Raw genomic sequence first — 22002 nt, 5'->3', positions numbered from 1 at the left:
TCAAAAACGTGGCACCATTCATTCAGACACGTAAGAAAACCTTCATTGAAGAATCACTTAATGGGCTGAGGTTAAGATGATTATGCATCTGCATGAGCTTTCATGCCATAGGTAGCAAAGCCAACCTCTTTCCTTGTGCAAGATCCCTATTTTGCCCTTTTTCTGGGCATCTTCCCTCTTTCCAGAGGTCATTCGCTCCATGCACTGTACAAGAAAACAGTTCTCCTCTCCATTTTGTTCTGGTTCTTTTTTTCTACTTGTCCCCGCTATAGAGGATGTTTACATGGATGCCTCCTTCATGTCATCTGTTTGAAATATGCTCCCTGAACTTGATGTGGGGGAGGGAACAATATGCTGTTGCTGTGGATGCCTCTGGATGTTTACTGCTATTACTCCGGAGATCTGTGTAATTGCTGTGTGGAACACTAAGCTAGGCTCTTGCTAAAACTGACCCGGTTTAGGGGAAAAGATGTGTGGTGGTCTCTATTCAAACCACAGGGCAATGCAAGTGGTGCTGGCAGGAGGGGAGTGCTGGATAACCCTGAGAGCTCCTGGAGAGACTTCTGCTTGGGAGCAGTGGCTGTTGATGAAGCCATTGGCAGGAGGTGCTATAGAAAATCCAGGGGCTTTTGAATAAGGGAATTTGCAGGAAGAGCCTTTATTTCTGCAGTGCACATCACTAACAACAGATTTGGGTGCTTCAGGCAAAGTGTGGTCCTCACAAGGGCAAGTGATAGCTCTGCCTGATTGCCAGTTGCCTTTTCTTCAGCAATTTCAGCGTTCTCTCCAAGAGCATCTTAAATCCTTTTGTTTGAACAGACAGTGAGCACATCCCTAACAGTGCAGAGCAAAATTTGTGTGCAAATCCCCAACATACCAGCAGTAAATAAAGACCAGACATAAAGGGCACATGGTAAAGCCCTTGACCTCCCCTTGTAGTAGGGAATATCCCTTCTGCTGCCCACCTGGCAGGCTCTGTGCTCTCAGGACGCTGCCTGCCTTTGAGCATACAGGCCCGTGGTCCAGTCATGCCTGACAGATTTGTGTGGGTGCACTTAAATCTCTGTGTGGCTCCTTTGCCTGGCATGGCATTTAACCTTCTGTTAGCAGAACGTGGTGGGATGTATCTGTCAGGAGATTGGAACAGCGCTTTATGACAAGAGCGTGTCTCGCTGCGGTTATCCCAGAGGGCTGGGAGCTTTATTCTTCACACCGATTCCCATCTATTCCTTGGGAGCTGTGACAGTTCGGGAGAAGTGCCTCTGCAGTCATACTCCAAATTACTGCCCCTTGAATTTAGCTACGAAAGAATGCTATCCTCCAGCTGCTGCCCTCACAAATCCCCTGGATTCTCCCAGTGTTTTTAAGGCGCTCTCCACCAAAAGAAAGCTGCAGTGTATGGGAAATGACGAGCTGAGCTCAGTGACTGTCCTTAGGGACCCAGGCTCTTTGTACATGTCTTTTTGCAGCTTTTCCTTCCGGTCTCAGCATCGTACACATGTCAGCCAGAGAGACAGATGACAGAACAGGAGCTCCATCTCCCCGTTGCCTGACTAATTACGCACTTTGCTGATCCCACCAGCACGTTATTGCTGTGTGCTTTGCTCGTGGGTCGCGCCGCTTTCACAAGCACTCCTCTTCTGTTTGCTGAACAGGATCGTGCTCGGGGCCTTTGATAACTGACGGTGCAAGAGCAGTGAGTGTTCCCAGTTCATGAAATCTGGGGGAGCAGTAATTAGCTTCAGGCCTGGACCAAGATGTTGTTGAAGAGCATCAAGGAAGCAGCTTTTATAGTATACCCTCAGCTTCCCTGCTCCGTTGGAGTTACTGCATCCTTAATCTTTGCTTAGCTTTCACACAGCAGAGATTGTCTCCTCTTTATCTGCATTTTTAAGTGCTGGGAAAGTTAAAAGGACCAAGCACAAATCCACTAATCTCCGCAATGACAAAGTCAGCGTGCTGGCATCTACTTCTCTCTTCTTCCTCCCCGTTTCTGCATTCACCCACTCCCCTGTTTGTCTTTATCTTTCCTTGCAAGGCCTCCTCCTCCTTCCCGTCTCTCTTCTCTCACTTTCAGAACTAATATTTAGCATAAAGATGGGGGCTGTTCCCCGGCTGTCATTCGCAGAAGCTGGTACCTCAGTGGAGTATGGAGTATAGAAACCTGGGCCCCAGCTCTTACAAACTCCGCAGGATGGGCTTTGTAGTGATTCTGCAGCCTGTTGGCTGTGCTCTTGTTACCGGTTAGACATACGTGTGTGTACCTTCATGCTACACACACGGATGAACAGTTACGGGATCTCCTCAACACCGGTGCAGGCAATTTGATGAACAGAAGAGAAAAACATAATACAGTCTTCCCTCCTCGCTGCAGCTGCCGAAGGGATTGAGACTAAACCCCTTTTTGCTTATGCTCATGACTACTCCTGGATCAGACCCTGGTAGAAATCCACATGCGTTCACTTAAAAACAGGAAGCTGCAGGAGAGGAAACCTTTGGGAGTTTCTGAGAAGCACAGCTTGTGATGGACACCGTTCAACTCTACAAAGTCTCTTAACACCAGCTCTGCTGCCTTGTTTGTCCTTCCTGCTCTGCTTCTCAAGGGATCGGAGTTTTGATAGGGCTGCGGAGACTTGCTGTTTTTTCCACAGCTGGCTAGACATAGCGCCTGCAAACCTGATTCCTGCAGAGCCCAAAAGAAAAGAAAATAAAATGGTTTGGGAAAGCATTTTCCAGTTATTGTTGACTCCAGCTGCTGTCGTTTTTCATTATAATTTAGACTTAAAGGAAGATAGTTGGCACAGGCACCCCAGCTCCCAGTTGGTATGGTTTCTCCAAGCTCCACACTTCCAGGAAAGAGAGACATCATTATTATTATTATTATTATTATTGCTTCCTGTATACAGATCATAATTTCCCTCCACTTCTTTAGTAACCTGAGACAGAGTTTCTCATGCTGCAAAGGGTTGTCCTGTGCTGTCGGCAGCTGGGGGGGGGCAGAGAGAACGGGGGGGGCCTGGCTGTGACTTTCTGCCTGTGCTGCCTCCGCTGCTGGGAGGCACAGGCTGGGCTTCAGGCAGGGGCCAGACAGGCTTAGTTAGTTCTTTGCTCTGTTGAAGCTGAGAGAGTTCTGTGAAGGTTACCCTTTGCGAGTGTTTAATAAATGCAGAGTGATCCGATAAAACCCAGTGCTTGGTCCAGTTAAATGTAACGGAACAAGATGTACTGAGCCCTGATACATCGCTCGCTGCACGCTGGCCAATGCTGTCTTTTCCTGAGGATTACTGCCTTCTGGAAAATTGAGGAAAACTTGCTATTAGGCATGTAAGGAATGTGGTACTTACTCCCGGAGCATGATTCAGGCTGCTGTGGACAAACTTTCAGAACTTCTTTTTCTAGTAATTCCCTGTTGGGTTTTTTTTTTGGTTTGTTTTTTTTTTTTTTTTATGCAGTGTTCATACGTTTCTTTAACAGTTCTGGCCTGAAATTTTCGTCACAGGTTTCCTCCTCCAAGAGGACATCTGGTGTGGGCATGTATAAAGTTCTAGCAAGATCCCTGCTGTTTTGTTGGTTTTTTGTAATTGTTGGCTTTAGATCAGCAAAAGGTAAACAAAAATCAGTTCTAGACGCTCAGCAGAAAGCATCCAGTCCCACAGGCACACATCTTGAAGAGAAGCTGACCCCTTTGAAATATTACCTTGCCACTTGAAAAATTCTTGGCAGTCTGTCTTCAAACTTGACTTGTTTTGCTTTTCTTGTAGTGACCTGAAAATCAGGCCACGTTGAAAGGAGATTAGTTCTGTAACTTATGAATAATGTCAGAGTGATTTTAACTCAGATGCCTTTATAAGGAGGGTACATAGGGATACGTTAGTGTAGGGAAGGTGGTGTGTTACCTGCACTGTTACGGGGTCCAACACACATACCTAAGTGTGCATTTATTGTCTATAAACCTGTAAATTTATAATAACATTGTCAGGCTATTACTGTTTTCATAGTAAAACTTACAGATCAAAATAAATGGAATCAACAGACAAATCATGTTAGAGAGACTCGTGGCATGTATTAACATTGTCTTTGGCTGTGAAATAACAGTTAGCTAAGACACGGGTACATACATATTGATGGACAGAACTTGTTGATGGAATTTCACAAGGTACATAATACCGGGATACCTGTTGGGGAGGGGGCAGCTGCAAGGGTTCATTAAAGAACAGGAATAAGTTTTCGGGAGTGCTGGACTTTGATCCTGATTCTGCTTAAAACTAGTGTTGCTCAAGCTGCTTCATCTCTGTGTTCTTGGTTCTTCCACCCTGAAGTGGGGATAGTTGACTGCTTGAGGACCAGCCAGCGTCTGTGTGCTGGGCCACACACCTTCAGAGATGAGCGAAAAATTACTCCTCTTCTTCACTTCAGCAGCATCCTCACTGTGGCTTTCTGCATTCCATACATAGTGCCTCTGTACAGGCTCACACCCTCCTTCTCCTCTAAATTATTAAACAACTGTGCACACCCTGCGGGAAAACGAGCAGCAGCAACACCCGCTTTATCTTTCTTTATCATCCTCATTTCCAGCACAGCTAATTATCTAAACACAAAGCTGCCACCTTCTAGAGCGACAAGGAGACAGCGAGCACTGGTGTAGCTGGTGCCCCTTGCCTTTTCTGTCTGACCCTGTGTGTCAGCGCACGCACCCAGGTTGGTTCGAAGCGTCCCCCCCAGCACAGAGCATCTCCTCTGGTAGGATTTATTATAAATGAAGGCTGAAGTGCTCTTTTCTCCTCTCCCTCCGTCCCTGCTCCCTTATTCTTTCTCACCCTACTTTGTTTGGTGGCCTCGAGGTAATTCACCAGCTTTTCATCAGGGGGACCTTTAAACAGCTCGGTGTGAGAGCAGGTACGGACGAGGTGTTTGGGATGCTCTGTTAATGTGGCAAGTGCGACACGCGAAAACACTCGCCTGCATGATTTTCAACAGCAGGCAGCTGCCCAGATGTGCCCTTGAAGCATCTTGAGCTTGCATCTTGGTTCTTTTGTTCTTGCAGTTGCCTGGGCTGCTTTCAGAAAGAGAATTCACAATCCAAGCCGTTCCTTATTTATTTATTTGGTAACAGGTTTGGGCTGGTGTTTGGGGATTGATGGGGAGGGTGGCAGGGCATGCGTGTGCATGTCTTGTGGGGATTGAGCTGAGGTTGTAATTGCATTATTACAGGGAATCCAATTGTTAGGGGATGGAGACAGTTTCACTTTCCTGGCAGGAAGGAAATCTGAGCACTTGAATCAGTGCAATATGTGATGTTCAGAGATGCTTCCTCCGCTGATCTGATCCTGAAATCTGATCACGCCTCTAGTCGCAGTTGTTTTAATTAAACTCAGAGGAATTCTGCACATTGTGCTGCAAGATTAACATTTTTGTTTAATTAGAAACACTCAGTAATGATAGTTGTAGCAGGCCTCCCCCAACACACGCACGCACACACGCGTGCACACACACAGTCACACACGCACCCTGCCAGTCAAGAGGGCTGGTGTCTCTGTGGATTAATTGGTTCATGAAATTAACGGCCGCGGGTTTGAGCCAGGTGGAGTAGCATCACCAGGGAGCAGGATAAAAGCAGTAATCGATAATGATGTCATCTGCAGCCAATGCGGCAGCAGCTCCGCGGCTCCTTAACAACACACCACCGCCTGGTTAAATAGCAGAAGGGAAGGGAAGACGTTAAAAGCCTGGCTGAAAGCTGTGCAAAGGCAAAGCAATTCCCAGGGCCCTCCCTGTCCTGAGCTCACTCTTTGGGGGGGCTGGGGTTTTGCAGCACACGTGATCTGGAAGAGCACACACTGTTTGGAGACTCCTGCAGTTCCCAAGCACAGCCCGGTGAACCGGGAACTCAAAGGTTTGGTTCGGTCCCTAGTTAAAGATGTTTATATTCCTCTTTCGAATGCAATATCCTGGTTTAGAGGTGCTTCAGAGCACCAAAATGACTACGCCTTTATGCAACTGCAAGTTTCCATCCTAGGAGATCTGTGTTACTTTAGCAGCTATAAAATGGTACATGTTTTTGTTTGTGGTCAGATTCCTTTGATATATGGGGAGAGGTGTGGTTAATACATTTCACTCTCCAGTAAGTCACAATAGATCCTTTATATCTCTCCAACAATGGTCAGAGGAAGGAAACAATGCACACTTTTAAACACACAATTGAGGCATTTAAACCCTTTTCTTCTCTGCAGTAGCTGCATGCTGCTAATAACGGTATTAGACAAGAGTTTCTTGGCCTCGGGTATCGGCACCGCACAGCCCTTTAGCTCTGCCTTCATGATCTTCATAGATTTTTTAGAAGTTGAGCATGAGATGCAGCAGTGTGGAATAGCTCTTACCAAATCGTGTGTGTTTGGAGCTTGAGGAGAGCTGGGATCTGGTGATTCTGCTTTGCTCTTGCAGGAGAAGACGCCCACCATCGCAAGGCCACCAGGTTTCTCCCTTGTTCTCTGGGTTCAGCTACACGTACTTTGGCTCCATTGCTTCTGACACTTCATGTGCCATCAGCAGGACGTGAGCTCTTATTGCGTTTGTAGTTGGCAGGGATGTTTCCCAACCAAGGCAAGGGTTTCCAGCCCAGCTCTGCTGCTGCTGTGAGAGCTCCCATTGGTTTCAGTGGGGGGCTGATTGTAATGTATGTTACTTTTTTAAAAATCCCACCTTTTTTTAATCCTTTATGTTATTTCCCTTCTGTTCCCTCACCTGCTTTTGGGATGGATTCAGTGCCATAGATTCCCAAGGCTGTGATTCCTCAACACGCCTCATTTGAAATGACAGAGAATCCCTATGAAGTCTCACCCTGGTGTCTGCACCCTCTTTCCAAGCTGCCGTCCCCCAAAGATTGATTTTCTAGGGGAAAAAAAAATGGCATTTTCCTGAGCTGTATCAGCCAGCATATTTTATATCAGCCAGCAACTCTCTTCCACATGACTTAGGAGGTCGTGACAAAGATTGTGGGGGAAGCACTGAGGTTTTGTATTAGTTATCACAAATTAGTCAGCATCGGTTAGGATTGCCCTCCTCACCCTCATTAGTGAAGGTAAAGGCAAGATTGAGAGGAAGCAGGAAGCTCAGTTGAGCTTGTCTTCTAGGTGCTGGTGCCATGTCCCTCTTCTTCTAGGGCAGCAGCACTCTGAATTAATAAATCTAAAAATCACACCCTGTCTGACAGCACTTGGCTTCTTGTTGTTATGTGTGTCCTCTCTGGTAACTACAGCTGGATGATATTTTCTTCTCCTTTCTCTCCCAGTTTCCACTGTGTCTTTGACAGGCCTTTTCACATAGTCATTTTCTATATTTCTCTCATGCGGTTTGTTCCATACTGTGGGGTTTGGAGGGGGAAGATGAACCCTTCCCTTTAAATGTGACTGCGTAGTCTGCAGTGCCGGGATCTTTGCCATATGTGTGCACAGCTTCTGCTGTAAAAACAAATAACCACGAGCCACTCACCTGACAAAGGGATTCAATGCAAGACCTGGAGAAACTTTGAAATGACTATTCCCACACCCCAGAGGGTTTTAATAGTTTGCATTTAAATGTAGAACCTTCTTGTGGGACGTTAGAATAGTCACACAAAATGGACAAACTGGTAATTTTACTGTATAATGTGATTTCACAAACCATCTATGGACCATTTACCGTAGCCTTGTTTTAAATTGCATTGCACAGGGAACTGGGCAGCAAGTCTGCCTGATGCTTTCTTCGGTCTGTTCCATTGAACAGCTCCTGCGGCTGCCCCAGTCCCGACTGCCTGTTTAACCACTCGACCTTTATTCTCTACCTCCAGAGGACCAGTTACCTCCTGGCTTCCCAAACATTGATATGGGGCCCCAGCTGAAAGTGGTGGAGAGGACCCGAACAGCCACAATGCTCTGTGCGGCCAGCGGGAACCCGGACCCAGAGATCACTTGGTTTAAAGATTTCCTGCCTGTCGACCCCAGCGCGAGCAATGGAAGAATCAAACAGCTGAGATCAGGTAAGGTCTCTGTGTGAGACTGGAGGAATTGAGACCTAGAGAGAGTCGTAAAGAGACTGCTCGGAGGCTTCTGAAGCAGAAGAGAGGGCTGATAGACATGGCTGCCCCTGGTGTGAATTGGGGCATTAGTTTTTCTTTGGGTTTGGGACTCATGTCATTACTGCTCCAGCTGGAGTATTTTCCCCTCCAACCTATCCTCCTGGCCTTCCCTGCTGCCTGGTTGACATAAGGGGAATTACAGCAGGGAAGCTGGTTCCCATCCAGGAGGCGCTGTAATTACTTCACTGGATAATGGTGCTCTTGTGGCTCAGGGGAAACTGGGGACTGGATGGGGGCTGCAGGTTTCATCCTCAGACCAAGAACCGGCTAAAGAAGAAAGAGAACCGCTATGGCAGACATGGCTTTTCAGGCCACACACACCTGGTACAGGGTCTACAGCTCAGGCAGCCTCTTACTGTCAAAACATGATCCTGATGGTGTAAATTGAGCCTCTCAAAGCTGGTGTTGAAGAACAGCTCTTGTGGAATCTGTCCAGCATCAGGTCCCTGCAGTCATCACTGGAGAGCAGTTGTGAGCGTTCTGGAGTGACCCCGTGGTGCTCAGGGGCAGAGACCATGGACTGGATCTCCATGAACAGATGTACCCCAGCTCCGTGGCTCTTGTCAGTTTTCTGTCTTTCCCCATCTGCTTGTCCATCTGTCTCTTTTGTTTGTTTTATGTTTGTTTGTTTTGTGTGTGTGTCAACATGACATCTCTTAATATTCACGTTTCAGGAGCTGTTTTTATACTTGTTAAATCTGCCAGTTCACTGTGTGAGAATGCGTGTATGTGTGCAAGGAGGGCACAGGTGTATTTATTTTTGAATACTACTGAACTTCCACTGATAGCTTCAAAAATGAAACAAGCTTTGGAAGTTTTACCTTTTAACAAAAACTAACCTGAGAAATAATCCTTTTCAAATACTCCTTGGATGGAGTGCTTTGACCCAGCCTAGAGAAAACATGTCTGTGTGGTTGGACCTGGTGACTTCAGCTACTCAGAACATTCCTTTGGCCAAGGGAGATGGAGCATTTTGATTCAAGAGTCTTTTTTGGCAGAAGAATGACATTGTTGTAGGGAAAGGGAAAGCTCAGGCTTCAGTGAAGCAACCGGGGTCAGCCACTCGAGCGATAGCCACTTCTGCCCAGACCTCTGCTGGCTCTGAAGAAATCAGTTCAGACTCCGGTAATCCTGGATCCGAACGTCAGAAAATGTCACCGCCTGGTTTTTCTCTTGCCCTGTTTGGCAAAGATTCTATATAAAGATTTTTAGTTCTGTGGGCCACCAGTGGAAAAAATTCAGTATAGTTCCAGTTCAGTGTAGCTTTTATACACCTGCATAAATGCATCCTTATTCAGTGAAGCAAACTTACAAGCAGATACTTAAACTGCTTTGTTGCGTTAGAATGGACTGTTGAATCCCACAAACGCAGATGAGATTGACCTCCCTGTTTTATCATAACAGCTGAGGCAAATGCAAATAAAAAAAATCACTCAGCATAAATGATGAGAGGTAAACTAGAATTATATCATGCTCTGTGACCGTGATCTGAAGTGTGAGTAATGCACAGGCAGATTATTTTTAATGCATTTATCATCTTGCTAGAATGCCTTTATACTACTTAACTGGGTTTGATCTGGTGTTTTCCGGAAAGCCACCTGAGTGCTGCGTTTTTATTCCAGTGAGTTGGTTAGCTTCAGACTGAACCCTTGGCCTTCCTGATAAATCAGAAGATACCTGCTGAGAATTTAATCTCATTTACAGCTGCTTTGAATTGGTAAACTGGTGAAACCCTGGAGCATCCCTCTTGTCCTTAGGGGCAGAAACCTGTCGCTTGTGTGAAAGGGATTGCGGGCTCCCGGGCAGTCAGGATTTCCGAGTTCTCCTATTTCATCTGCTTTACGGCCTTTCAAAACTTGCATGTTCTGTGCTGCAAAGGCCAAAGTGAAAAAGTGCATGAAAGTGCAAAACCTGTTAAGATTAGGGTCACCTGTAGTGTGTTAGTGTTTTGGGCAGCGGTAGGGAGTTGTTTTAAGACCGAGGCAGAGCAGATTTAGGCGCGTATTTGTAATCTGAGTGTGATGTGCGAGGCGATGCCTGTTTGAACGCTGATGATGCCAGTGCTGCTAAAGTCGGAACTTCGTTTAATACGTTTATCTTTCCAGAAAACAAACTTTGGTGCCAGAAGTGTGGCAGTAGCACACATTAGGGCATCGGATGCTTCAGGACACTGCTAATGAGCTTCAGTGTCTTTCACCCGCAGGTCACCAGTATGACTCCAGCCCAGCTTCTTGGGGATTAACAATTACACCAACGAAGGGGTGTTGGACAAGCCCTCTGTGAATAGGAGTGAGGGAGGAGGAGTGACCCCGGTGCTAAATCACAGCTTCATTACTGCACTTTGTGCAAACAGACTTAGCATAGACACCAGCGACTGTGTTCTCTAAAGACCTGGCTGTGCATCGGTCCCCGATGGAGACTGGGCCAGGGGCAGGCTGGGACAGTCACCCACTTCTGCCTTAGAGGGAAAGCCATCAGGACAGCAGCCGTGCTGCTTTATTGCGGAGGGTGTTAAGAACTGAATTTATATCCATATATGAGTTAGTGGCCAACATGCAAATTGGCTCATTAAAAGGTACAAGTGAAATGTCATACACAGAGCTCTGCAAAATTGGGTAGCCGTGTCCAGATTTGGTTCTCATTTATATTAAAAAAGCTGAATGTTTTGCTGGCAATCTAAATGGACCACTGAGACCACGGTCGTTATATTCACATCATCCTGTGGACCTATTATTTTATGGGTCTTCAATATAATTGAGAAACAGGTGATATGCCATTAACCATAGAGGGTTTTCTCTATCCAGTGTTTCTTCTTCTCCTTTCCACCTCCAGATAAACTTTCCAAGCAACTGGAAATCGTTTAATGCTTGGGGGTTTTGACTGAATGAGAAGCTGAATTGTCGATCAAAGGAGAAGGGGAGGAACCTTTGTCTAGGCTTCTGCTTCCCTTAGACATACATGAGTATCTCAGCCTTAGAGGCCCGGGTTGTCTAAAAGTTTAAGGTTGTCTAAGAGTTTAATTGGTCTTGGTGGTGGAAGAGAAACGGTTATTTCTGCTTAACCCCGACGCAAACAGTCTCAGGACATTTAAAATAGAAGCCAATGTCCTTTGCTCAGCCCTGCCATCTAGGGGGGAGAACAGGAGGCAGCCTGCAGCCACCTTCTCACATCATAGAAACACTGAAACCTTTTGTGTCTTGTTGTTGTCTTCTGTTTTCTAAATAACTGGCTATAACAAACTTATTTTTTCCTTTTTCTTTTCCTTTTTTGTCACCTTTTTTTAACATTCAGAGACCTTTGGTAAGTTTGATCAATTAAAAAAAAAATCAAACCAAAAAACCCCAAACCTGCTAATGTCCAGATTTGTAACCCTTGCCCTTTAAACTAATTCCTTTGTAACAGCTTCTCGAGAGGCATGCTCTGCATTTCTTCTACTAACTCTTCCAGTAGGGATATTCTGCCCTTTTAATGAATTTCTGCAGGGGTATTGCAGGCTACAAAAAGAATAATAATCATCCTAATTAATATATCTGTATAAAGAGCTAACAGCTAAATATGAACCTCCTAACATTGGATAGATTTTTTTTTTGTGTGACTTAGCAACAGTTGTCCTGGAATTCCCCAATTACACAATAGCTTGTACCCTGGAACTGTGATAATTGTGTTCACACCTGCAGGAGGTCTTGGAGTTTCACATCTAACAGGGTTATTGGCATTTTCAGAAGCGGGGGGGGGGGGGGGGGCGGCATTTTTTCAAATTGAAGCTGTAATTCACAGGTCGTCTGCTATGGGGAAAAGGTTGAGCGAAGGAAAAGCCCCCTCCTCTGGATCGTCTCCATCCCTTGAGAAGGCAGGAGCCTGTCTGCAGAACTCACGTCACATTTCTTCCCCGTGCCAAGTCCCCTTTTGTTATTAGAGATGTAGCAATTGCAGCTGTCAGCCAGGATCCGGCATTTTAAAATTGCAGAAGACCCTTGGTGATTGCTTGCTTGTTTAGAACAGAAAGCTCTCCCCAGCCCTCGGGAGAGGAGCAGAGCACACACATGTTCTCACACGTGGCCTGACAGAAGGTGGGGATGTGTTTTCTGTCATTGCCATGGCAATGGTGACTTGTCCTCCTCTCCCTGTTTTCAAGGCTGGGAGAATCCGTAGGCAGCTTGGTGTGTGGGAAGCCAGAGGAAGGGATGGTGGAAGAGCAGATCCCGTCCTCTATGACAGAGGGGGATGCCTGCACGTGGTATTCTACCTGGCACCATCTTGGTCCTTTATAATCCAGAGGCAAGTCCTTTAAGCCGCCTTTTGCCTCTGCTGTTAAACGCTGGGCTGGCCATCTGGGCTCACGCAGCCTCAAAATTTGCCCTAAATAGGCAGATCTCCAGACCCTGGGAGGCTGTGGAAGACAGTATGAATAATTTGCACGTGGCATCTCAAAACCAGCTTTTCACTGGGAAAGTCGGCATCCAGTGTGAGTTCTTCCTCCTGTAGTTTTCCTGCAAAGCTGGTGCCCGTGTTCTGCTCTGGACTGTGATTAGCCTCCTGCGTTTGTTCATGCAAGTGTTTAGGAGACCAGGCCAGCCAGCTGTTGAACGCAGGTGCATCCCCTCTGCCACCACAAGCCCTTATCAAATCTTACGGGACCTGTCAGACTTCTCCAGAAAAAGCAAATTATTTCAGATCGTCTTCTAGCACCATCCTGCTGCCCCTGTATTGAATGTGAAGCTGGTTAGATGTGAAACTCCAACAGTGAAAATCTACCATCTGTGTCCCTGCCGCCATTCAAGCTCTTCCTCTTTCCTTGCAAGTTACTTGATCTCATTTTGACTCAAATTCTGTCCCCTCCATCCCTGGTGTGGGGCATCTTGCAAAATGTGTTTTGCTTGTCCCATGTGCCAGAGTTAGAGTTGGAAAGCCCAAGGTGGCACTTCTTGGCTCGTCTCGCTCTCTGAGAGCACGGGCTCCGGTCTGTCTCCGAGAGCTGCTGACAACCCATTTCCAGAGGCAACGCTGATGCTTAGAGGGAGCAGGGAATAACTAACCTACAATGACACGAGAAGGTAATGGCTGCTGTTGTGTCTATGCTTACAGAGCTCTAACTTCCAGCGTTTCTCCTGTCAATTAGAGTGAACCTTTGCAGGAAATTGCCAGGCTTGGCCAAGGCCAAAAAGCTTTATAGTGGTGGGTGACGTTGGGGTCTCTTCCCCTCCTCTCCCCCCTTCCCATTTAGCCTTGTTCCAGATTTGTGCCACAGATGGCAGATTTTCACTCCAGTTTTGAGACAGAAGGATGTATCAGAGGCTGTTTTTATTTCCACTGAATTGAACTATAACCCTTTGCTGCTTTCTCTCTATCTCTCTCTCGCTTTTTAAAACCTTCCTGCCGTCTCCTGTGTGGAGATCTGCCCAAGTACACGCTCCCCCCACCTTTCTCTTTCTAGCGCTGTCTCTCCAACCTTTGTCCTGATAGCTAACCAGCCTGCTTTATTAACCTTAGCTAGTTCCTAACCCTAACTAGATGCTAACTTTTCTCTAGCAAATAACCTAACCTCTTAACTAGAAGCTGAGTATAACTAGAATCTAATATCCTAACACTGTAATACCTCTCCTCCCTCATCTCCTTTGAAAAATAAAGGTGAACTGTAATCCGTAGCTATGTATTTTTACCTTCTATCCTGAAAATGGAGGATTGAACCGCAGCACAAAAAGGATGAGCAGGGCTGAAGGATAAGGAGGGAAGGGGTTTTCTGGTGGTTAAGGCAGAAGATTGACTCCTGTTCTTGCCTCTGCCACAGACCTCCCTCTGTGACCTTGGGCAATTTGCTTCACCTCTACCTCGGTTTCCCCATCGTAAAGTGGGGGTGATAACGCTGCTGAACCTCACTGGGGGAGAGGAGAGAGTGTAAAGCTGACATTTATCACGTAACGTGCTGTACGAGCCCTGGCTGGGAGGTGCTGCAGAGTGACGGCGTTGTTACCATTGCAGAGAAGCTCTTGCGTTTCTCCCTAGTAAGAGGCAAGACTTGTCACTGCGGATTCTGCCCTGTTCTCAGGATTGGGGTAAAAACCAAGCAACTAAACCCCCCTCTTTCATAAGCTGTGTGACAAATTTGAATGCCACTGTGAGCAAAAGGACCTGCCGGGTTTTTGAAGGAAGATGGTTGCAACCTCAGGAGGTCAGACGGGGGGACAGTGATCTTGCCATTGCCTGTGCCATGGTTCCCCAGCCACAATGTCACTCCCTCCCATCTGTGAGACCTGCCTGGGCAGAGACTTAGGTTAGGCACTAGAGACAACTGGAGGGGGTTTGAATAAAAATATCCCGAGGGAGATGCAGTCAATAGACAAGTGTAGCAAGACCCTTCTCTCTCCGTACACCTCCTCCTGCACTGGCGTTCGGGAGACTTCCAGCGCAGTTGCATGAGGTAGCCCTGTCCCTTCTACACCAGCGTGGCCTTCTCTAGTGCAGCATCTGGCTGCCGTCTCTGTGCTGAGCCACCCAAGGGTAACTGAAGGTCCTGGTAAGGACACACATTGAATTCCTCGCACATCTGTGCCAGTAACTAAAGTTTGGAACTGGGAATTCGTTAGCAAAGGTGGGATCAAACCTGCAACTCTTAATGTGATGCAAGGTCCCTGGATGTCCTTTTCCCTGTTTGGGCTGACACGGCCATAACGCCGACCCTTCTCCCCAGGAGTGATGAAGATAAATGCAGGCTCATCATATGTTCTGCAAGTAGCAGACAGTAATGTTAGCTGAGAGCTTAAAGACTTCCTTTGCATTCTTAGCAACAAGATGGAACCAATTGTAAGACTTTTCAAGCCAAGTGTGATGGGGGCTCTGTAAAGCCAGCTGAATTGGACACCCCGATTAAAAAGGGCACCCCCACCTTGAGTACCCTGAACCCTCTTCAGTCTGTCCCTGTAATTTAAGATGAGGTAGAGCAGGAAGTTTCCTACAGGGAACTGTCTTCCTTGACTCAGGTCCTTTTCCCACGGGCAGTCCAGGTGTTTGGGGTTTTACAGCCTTTTCACTTATTTTCTTTGTTTTCTTTGCAGAAGGTACACCGATCCGAGGTAAGACATCCCCAACTCACTCACTCACCCACTCTCCAAACACTTCTCTCCACTCAGTTCCTGTTTCATTGACCTGTGCTCAATACAGATTCTTGTTGTTGTTGTTGTTATGTTTTCTTGTCCTGCTTCACCTCTGGATATTTCTTTTTTATACCTGTCTTTATTTTATATATGGTTATAATGTCCTTTTTTGTTTGCTGGGTGCACTTGGTAATACTGATACTGTTATTCTAATAACGTCTCAGGCTGTGCTGCCTCAGATTTATGGCAGAATTTTAAGAGCTAATCTCTCCAGGACTGCGAAGGACTGAAGTTTATCTTGAGCATTAAATGCTATCAAAGCTTGGTGAATACTTAGGACCTTCTCTTGATTGGTGCAAAGTGCTCCCGAGCCACTGATGGCGGTGAAAGTTTTCCAATCCTTTGCTCAGTCAGATTTCCAGCACTTACCAGCTGAGCGGACTCATTTGTTTGGCTTCAGAGCCTTCTTTCCCCTTCCTCCCCACGCTCTTACCCTCAGGTTTTTCTGGGAGAGATACCCCTGGTAAGTAGCTTCTGCAGTGTCTCTTTAGTGGAGCCAAAAAGACACTAGACCTCAAGCTGTCATTGAAAGTCAGGAAGAATTGGGTGTGCACCCCTTGGAAGACCTTACTTAGGTTTTATCTACACTGGCAAATTTAAAAGTCTGTAATTCTCTGCTGGTAAAAGCACCAGGAGTTGCTTTAGGTGAGATTTACTTCTTCACACATCATCTCTATTGGCTCCTGACAAGCGCTGAAAACTCACCGACCTCTCTACAGTATAATTTCCACCATTGCGCTCCCCAGCCCCGCTGCAGTGGTCAGGATGAAGAGGGTGAGTCTCTGCTCCCCCGGTGAAGCTCCTTGCCTGCAGTTCGTGGTTCTGTTCCTGCCCCGCAGTGTGGCTTCTTCTCCCCGTGTGTACGCTCAGACAGGCAATGCTCCTGAGCCACACAAAAAAATAGTCTCCAACCAGTGGAAGCAACCCACCGATTTGTCCAAATCAAAGAAAGAGGTTTCTAGGAAAGCTCACTGCCCACCTCTCCCCCGAAGTGGAGCTTTCAGAGGGCAGAGCACGCTCGAGCTGTAATTCAGTATGAAACACGCTCAGCTGCTGTCTCAGTGTGAAGCTTCAGCCTGTTTGGTTTGTGACTCCTGTTATACTGAAATACCCACAGATTCTTTTGAAATGAATTTAGCTCGGTTTGGTGGCTTGGGTGGGGTTGTTTTTGTTTTTTAATTCTGTCTGTTCTGCCTTTGGGAGCTACCAGTCGTGGTGGATGCTGGCGGGAGTCGCACTATCACACCCCATCCCTGTCATAAACGCTCTCACAGCCTCACGTCTTCCCACGCAGCATCCTTTGTCACCCTGCACACACAGAGGAACACAAGCTTCGTGTCCTCCTCATGTGAACACGTTGGTTTTTCCTTCCTGAAGAGGCTGTATCTGCAACCAGCAATGATATCATTTGCACTTTCCTCACTCAAGATTTTATCAATCGTATTACGCTGAGCTGAAATTGTTTGGTTTTCATACTTAGGTTTTTTTTCCAGAGATGGGAGTTAAGAGTCTTACCACATGTGAGCTCTGACCATATCTGTAGTATAATCGTGTACTCCTGATACATAAAACATTTGATAACCTGATGAATTATTTATGTAATATGTATTTTAACTGGAGTTTTGCAGGGATGAAGCCTTCTGAGGTAAATGAGGCAGTTTTCTTCCATGTAGTTACAGGCTGCACATCCCTGCATGTTTGAATACAGGAGTGTTTAGTATGAGCTCTGGGTGTATTCTGGGAGGCTGCAATAATGTACAGGTTGAAGAAAAACCTTAATCCTTTTGGCTCAGTCAGTGTAAACCACACAAGCGATGTGGGCATTCCGATGCGGTGTTTACAGGGTTTTCCCTGGGGAATATTCACTATCAGTGAGGTGCTTTTCACACCGACTCTTATCTCCTGTAGGCTTCCTGTGAATCAGGTATTTGGGCACAAAACAAAGGCAGCAGTGATAAAAATGCTCCAGGGACCTTAGGCAGTGGGTGACAAAGCCTTTCTCTTTTTATGGTCACTGCTTTGAGTCGAGCAAGGGAAAGTCAGCTGCCTTCTGAGAGATTTCTGGGGATCACAATAATATGGATTATTGAAGTTGATTTCATGAGTTGTGGTGCAGAATGTCTGCATTGCAGAAGCCACAAAAGTTGATACTTTGCTGATCGTTTCAGTAGGGAGAGTAACGCTCAGTGTGTGTGTGGGGGGGGGGGGTATTACATTTTCTCTTCCCGTTGGGTGTGTGTCCAGCCCTAACGCTGAGAGGGCTTGGCACTTCCAGAGCTCGTAGCCCGAGACCCCCAGGGAGCGTCCCGGTGCGTATCAACCCAAGGGGAGGAGAAAGCAAAACACTGACGCTATTGCTCTCTCTCTTAAACGCAAAACAGAATGGTGATGATGGTGTCTTTGCTGCGGTCTTCTTCTCTCCTCCCAGGTGGCCTGCAGATTGAGAGCAGCGAGGAGACAGACCAGGGGAAGTACGAATGCGTCGCCAGCAACAGCGCCGGAGTGCGCTACTCCTCCCCTGCTAACCTTTACGTGAGAGGTAGGGAGTGCATCGGCTCACCACACTGGCAAATACCTCTCTCCCCGTGGCCTCCCCTTGTCCCCAGCTGTTTGATTCGATCCTGTCCCCCAGCGCAGGGGAAGCACTGGTGTTAATCGGTTGCAGAGGGGTCCTGGGGCTCTCTGACTTCCCTGCCATCGCTGGTGGCTCCAGCTGTCACGCCAGCGTTGCAGAGCAGCGATACACGGCTGCGTCACCCCCAGCGAAGTCAAGTTGTGACCCAAACTAGTGTGCCCAAGAATTTGCCAGCATCGACCTGCAGGGCCCAGAGGGGAATGAACAGCTTTGGCTGCAAAGAGGCCATAGTCCCCTTTTCTCCCAGAGGATCCCAGTTCTACTGGTGTGGGTGTGAGAGGAGGGGAGGACCCTCTCAGCCCTCTCCACTGAGCTCTCTGTCCCCTGAATCCTAGCAGATTGCAACAGGAGGGTGCATTCTCACTTCTCGCCTAAGTCCCAGCTGGTTTTCCCTTTGCCAGCAGTAATTTGTCACTGGTTCCTTGGGCATGAACGCTGGCCGTGGGCACGGGCTCACAGAAAGCCGGAGACGGCCAGCAGACATCTCTGCTGCAGCGACACATTCCTTCACCCGTGCAGCGTGGGGAACAGATGACAGGGGGACCGGCTTCTGCCTGATGTCCCCTCGATGTTCTCCCACCCAGTGGGGCAATAGCCTTTCTGCTTTCTTTGTTATCTTATTTTAACCTCTCTGACCTGTAATATTTTGTGTGTAGCTTTGGTTTAATATCTTTCCACAGCAAAACCCTTTTGGTAATGAGAGAGCAGGGCTGGTCCTTCTCGCTTTTTTTTAAAAAAAAAAAAAAAAAAAAAAAAAAGAAAAATACCATTGGGAGGAAAAAAAAAGAAAAGTTACATCCCAGCAAACTGTTCCCATTTCCATCCCATCGACAGAGGAAGCGCCTCCCACCTACACTCACGTTAATTCTGCAGTCAAATGCAGAGCCATGCTCCTGTGTGCACTCCTTTCTCTCTCTCTTTCTCTCTCTCTCGTGTCTCACGCTCACTAAATCACATGCACATGGAGAGAAGGCTTTTTAATAATTTAATGTTTCCAAGCTAAATTTTTAAATAGCCTTTTGTGGCCAGCTGGAAAATTGCGTTTGAAATTTGCCCTGTCGCCTGGGCCCCGAAATTCTTCTTTTGGGAACGTAAATCTGGATCTGATACTAATTCAGGGCTAAATCCTTTGCAGACAGCTTAGCTGGAATGTTTTGAGTTCTTTTTTTTTTTTTTTTTTGGAAAAAAAAAAAGAAACAGGAAAAAAATGTGGGAACTTTTCATTATTCTTTTATTTATAAATTTCCTCTACCTTCCTGGCCACTCGGAAACTACCCGGGAGACAAAAGGTTGTACCCGTGGAGTTGTTTGTCTCTGCACCTGGATGGGAGCCGGCTCCAGGGGGACAGCCCTCTTTCTGTCCCAGTTGGGCTGTGTGTGCCCGAGGTCTGCCTGAAAACCAGAGCCCGCGTTAGCCGGCCGAGAGAGTGCAGAAATCGGCGGCTAAGCAAGCTCGGCCTGTGGTTTGGGTGTTTTTCATGCTGTTTAATTCCTTGTTTCTTGTGTGTTAATATCGTGGAAAGGTAACAAATTTCTGAAATGGATTTGCTTTGGTGGGAGGGGAAGTTCATGCACATTTTTCTTCCCGTTTTTTGTTTTAAAAGAGTCTTGAACACTCTCGTGTTTCCAATTGACTTGTTTCTCCCATAACATGCTTGTCTCTATAGAAACACCTGGGATAGGAGTTGTAAGTTTTAACATTGCAAGGAAATGTTTTGGTTTTGGTTTGCTTTTCTTTTCTTCTTCTAATTATTTCTTTTTCCTTATTCAGTCCCACCGTGGAGTTAGTGCAAGCAGGGCCGGGTGTGGGGGCTGGTGGGAGCACGGGCTGGGGGAGCGGATTTCCAGCTTGGGATCTCCTTTGTATCGGGTCTCCTCTGCCCGGTACAGATCCCGCTCCCCCTTCTCCAAAGAGCAGATGGACTGGAAGAAGTGAGAACTCCTTTCGGGGGTCGGCACCTCTGGCGGGTGCTGATTCTGCCTTAGGATTTGCTCACGGTCTGCCCTCTGTGCAGAGCTTGGGTGTTCTTAACCAAAAGGTACCCAGCTGGATGGGAGGGGGAAAGCGAGGAAGGCAGGAAAGAGGGTCGTTACTATCTTCATTTTTTTTTCCTTTCTTTTTATTTTGGTTAAGAGAAAAAAAAAAAACAATCAATTTGCAGCTGACAGCCTTGAGAAGGCCTTTTTTTACTCTCTCTGTGTTTCCCCTATTTTTCTCTTCTCCTCATGTCATTGTGTTCCGCATCAAACCCCCTTAACATCCCTCAGAGCTACGAGAAGGTTGGTGTGGTTTTTTTCTTTTTTACTTTCTTTACCCACATTTTTACATTCTTAAGAGAAAAAAAAAAAATTTTAAAAAAAATTATTAAAAAAAAAAAAAAAAAGAGAAAAGCAAGAAATCTTTAAGATGAGCGAGACCCGTCCGTTCCCGGGTCTCGCAGAGATGAGTTGAGTTGCATTGTGGGCCTCTCTATGCATCCTTTGGTAATGTTGCTGAGTTCTTGCACTTTTTTGTCGTCATGGTTACCTTGCCGTTTGGACATTGGGCCTGATGCATGATAGGAGAATGTAACAATCTTCTTTGCATGCCACTTTTTAAATTAATTATGAATTATTTTTTCTATATATAAATATGTATAGTTTTGGTTTTGGTTTTTTTTTTTACAATTCTGGTTTATTTGAAGTGGATTTACTCCTTATTTTCTAAATCTTTTGTTCTGTTGGATTTTTTGCTTTCTCTTGATTTCCTCTTTCAGTTTTGATTGGTTATGCTGTGCTGTAGTTTATTCCAAACGCATTGTGAGAAGCCAGTGTTCCTGCCCACCCGGTGGTAACTGAACTCCTCAATCCCTCCAGGAGGAAAGGAGTCACACAGCTCTAACGCCTGTCCATGGAAGCCCTGCTATTTGGGACAAGCCTTTGTTTTAGGGGGAGGGAGGGATCTGGGAAGTGGAAAAGATGGTAAGAAGCCAGGGTGTCGTTCCAAAAGTTAGAGCAGACCCTGGATCACGTTATTACTTACATATTTCTTGGAGGTGTGGCTCTTGTTCCACATCCTGCGCACAAAGAAAAACCCTGATCCCCAGCGATACAGAACTCGCTCACCAGTAACTGGCCATTCCCCTCCAGTAAGACGCTGCGTACGGGAGCTGATGTGCTGTCAGCCCGGGCTGGGCAGAGACAGAAGGCTTCCCGCCGTGTTACTGAATCACACGCAGTTGCCTTCCCTTTAGCACCCAGCAGTGCGTGGGGAGCCCCATCGTCAGGCGGTGCCTCGTCCCGTCGGCGGAGCCCCAGCCAAGGCAGGTTCCCGAGGAGGAGGGGGATGCCTCGTCCTTCCAGTGTCGGAAGAGAAGGGCAGCAGCCAGTCGCCTTCTGCAGCTGGATCTCATGGCTCTGCCTCTCCCCATTTACCCTCTTTCTTCCCTATCGTTTCAACCATTACTGCCTGGCTACAGGCACCCTGAAAACCAGCCAGGTCCAGAGAGGGTAGAGCCCTCCTTTCGAAAGGAGTGTGGAAAGAGAAATTCAGCAGCGGCAGACATTAAAAGAGGCTGCTGGGACACATCTGGCAGCTGCATCTCTATTGTAAACAGCCACAAGAAATCTGACAAGTTACATTCTAGCTGAAAATGCCTCTTTTCCCTCTTCTCATCTCCCTGTTTATCCCCATTAAGCTTCTGTTGCCTCCCATGTGTGCATCCTGAGCAGGTGAGCCACATGGGATAGTGAACAGGGGGGTTTTTTGCCGTGTGTTAGTCCTACCATTGGTGCTTGGTGCTTTTGCCCTTTGCAGAACCGAATGCCCGTCCTTTCCCTGTTTATGCATTTCCCTTTGCCCATCAGTCCTCACTTCTCGATAATCTACCAAAGGAGTGGCTTTCCTAGTGTACAGGTATTAAAGCTGTGTGATTTTTGAGAAATCCAGTGCAGTATTGACACAGTATCTGTCTCTCTCTTTCTCTATCTCTCTCTTTTCTCTCTGTCTGTCTTTCTCTTTTTTCTTAAAATGCTGAGATTTCAGTGCTCGGACCCTCAGTGCTGGTATTCTCCCCTCCCCTCCCCTCTCCCCGGAGATACAAGGGTACCACTCCGAAATGCTG

General features: G+C 46.8%; 1 protein-coding gene across 3 annotated transcripts in view; it reads left to right on the top strand.

Annotated features, from left to right (window-relative positions):
* PTPRS (protein tyrosine phosphatase receptor type S) overlaps positions 1-22002 on the top strand; it is a 100305-nt gene that overhangs the window by 20441 nt on the left and 57862 nt on the right. The window contains exons 5-9 of one of the 3 annotated variants that reach the window (XM_074163559.1): positions 7826-8014; positions 11405-11413; positions 15166-15183; positions 17693-17803; positions 20168-20179. In XM_074163559.1, coding sequence (XP_074019660.1) covers positions 7826-8014; positions 11405-11413; positions 15166-15183; positions 17693-17803; positions 20168-20179 — 339 coding nt within the window. The remainder of the gene's footprint in view (positions 1-7825; positions 8015-11404; positions 11414-15165; positions 15184-17692; positions 17804-20167; positions 20180-22002) is intronic. The other 2 variants (XM_074163558.1, XM_074163560.1) reach the window with 2 other exon arrangements.

Source organism: Numenius arquata, chromosome 25, assembly GCF_964106895.1.
Source record: "Numenius arquata chromosome 25, bNumArq3.hap1.1, whole genome shotgun sequence".
NCBI lineage: Eukaryota > Metazoa > Chordata > Aves > Charadriiformes > Scolopacidae > Numenius > Numenius arquata.
The sequence above is the reverse complement of the archived record's forward strand: the minus strand, read 5'-3'. Positions and strand labels throughout refer to the sequence as shown.